Raw genomic sequence first — 2,092 nt, forward strand, 5'->3', positions numbered from 1 at the left:
ATATTTTAATATCGTCCAGACATGAAAGCCCACCTCCACCTGTTTCTAGATCAATAACTCCTCTTCTTTCTTGGAAGTTTCACAACTTCGAATTATAAGAGGTCGAACAAATAAAATTACCAGTTATGGAGGTTATATGGTCACTTTTAATGAGGAAAGCGGAACCTCGGTATCTCGAATTTTTGTTATGGCCACCTTGATATGTCTTACCTTGATTATTCGAAAAACTCGATAACTCGAATTTTTATGTATTCCTTTCAGCTTCGAGTTAACAAGATCCCACTGTAATATACTATACATTTCTGCTCTATGAACTGTCTAGTACAGTAACACTCGTCTTCTACGGAATCCTTACTGAATAAAAACTTATCTTAAAATGAAATACACCGTATTTCTGGGCCCCATGAATTTAGAAGCAAAATAAAAGTGTTAAATACCCTTAATTAAGCAGAAACTCTGTTACGCGGACAACGAAATCAAAATAAGCCTTTTAAGGGAAAATTTCAAATTCCGGAGGCGTTTAGAAAGATTTTAGATATTCAATGAGAGGTAGGTCATAAGTCTCCATACAAGATGACTAATGTTTATGTTTTACGTATTTTCTAGGTAGTTGAACCAAAGTTAAAGAAGCGAAAGAATGTCATTTACGAAGGAAGAACGTATTGACATCATTCTGTTGGCTGGTAGTTGTACCACGCGTCATGTAGCACGTGCGTTCAATGAAACACACAGAACGCAGATAACCCATGACACAGTGGCCAAACTCATTCAGAAATTCAAGAGGACAGATTCTGTGGCCGACGAACCTTGACGTGAAAGACCGAAAACGGCAGCAAATGAAGTTACGTCAACGATGGTGCTGACAGCAATGGTCAAGAGTCCGAAAAAGTTAACCCGACGCCTCTCTGCAGAAATTGGTATCAGCCAAAGCAGTGTCATGTGTATCTTGCATACTAACAAGTGGCACCCATTCAAGCTACAAATGTTGCAGAAGCTGTCAGAAGACGATCCTGATCGCAGGGCAGAGTTTTGTGAATGGGCACTAAACATGTACCAAAGTGATCATGATTTTGTTAGTACCATCCTTTTTTCAGATGAGGCAAACTTTTATGTTAGTGGTGAGGTGAACAGGCAAAATGTGAGGTACTGGAGTGATACCAACCCACATTGGATGTCTGAGTGCAAACAGCAAGATGCAGCGAAACTCATAGTGTGGTGCAGGATATGGAGTAACAGGATTGTTGGCCCTTTTTTCATTGAAGGAAACCTTAACGCCAAAGGTTATCTTGATATGTTGAAAAATGACATCTTAATGTCAATCTTGGATGAGAGTGAGGGCTTCCCTCCTTTTTTTTAGCAGGATGGAGCACCACCCCACTACGGCATTGAAGTGCGCCGATAGCTGGACCAGCAGTTCCCGGGGAATTGGATCGGTCGACGTGGTTCGGTGGAGTGGCCACCAAGGTCGCCAGACCTCACTCCCATGGATTTTTATTTGTGGAGCCACCTGAAATCGATTGTGTACCAGGAGAAAATTCGGGATTTGAATAATCTTAAACAAAGAATCAGTGCAGCATGCAAACAAGTAACAAGTGCAACATTGACAAATGTTCGTCGGAATTGGTTGGAGCGCCTGCCATTTTGTCTCGACATGCAAGGGAAACATGTGGAACATAACTGTAGTGTAGTATTATCATCATTTGTATGGAGACTTATGACTCACCCTGTGTGTGTGTGTGTGTGTGTGAGAGAGAGAGAGAGAGAGAGAGAGAGTTTAGTTAATAGGTGTGTGTGAGTTTAGTGAAATATAGTTAATAGGTGAAATGGATTGGGATTGAACTATAATAGTATGTAGGTAATTTAATTTCGGAAATGCAAGTGCAGACAGCAAGGGAAGTTAGTTTGATATGTGTCATTGCATTGAATAGCATGGGAATGTTGAACCTTCTTTCCTAGTTTACTCGAAAGTTAGAAAATGTGACAATAAAACAGACAGTGATGTGCAGACCAAAACCAACACAACCGATATAGATGCTTTAACCGAGAATTATACGGAAAGTTTAAAAGGAGAAGAGAAGATGAAGGAAGGAGA

General features: G+C 40.3%; 1 protein-coding gene across 1 annotated transcript; it reads left to right on the forward strand.

The window, feature by feature from the left end:
* The first annotated feature begins 853 nt into the window (after positions 1–853).
* LOC145680476 (uncharacterized) lies at positions 854–1,357 on the forward strand. Its single transcript, XM_081751049.1, has one exon. The coding sequence runs from the start codon at positions 854–856 to the stop codon at positions 1,355–1,357; it is 504 nt and encodes a 167-aa protein (XP_081607175.1).
* Positions 1,358–2,092: the final 735 nt, after the last annotated feature.

Source organism: Thermobia domestica, chromosome 1 (genome assembly GCF_964235325.1).
Source record: "Thermobia domestica chromosome 1, izTheDome1.hap1.1, whole genome shotgun sequence".
NCBI lineage: Eukaryota > Metazoa > Arthropoda > Insecta > Zygentoma > Lepismatidae > Thermobia > Thermobia domestica.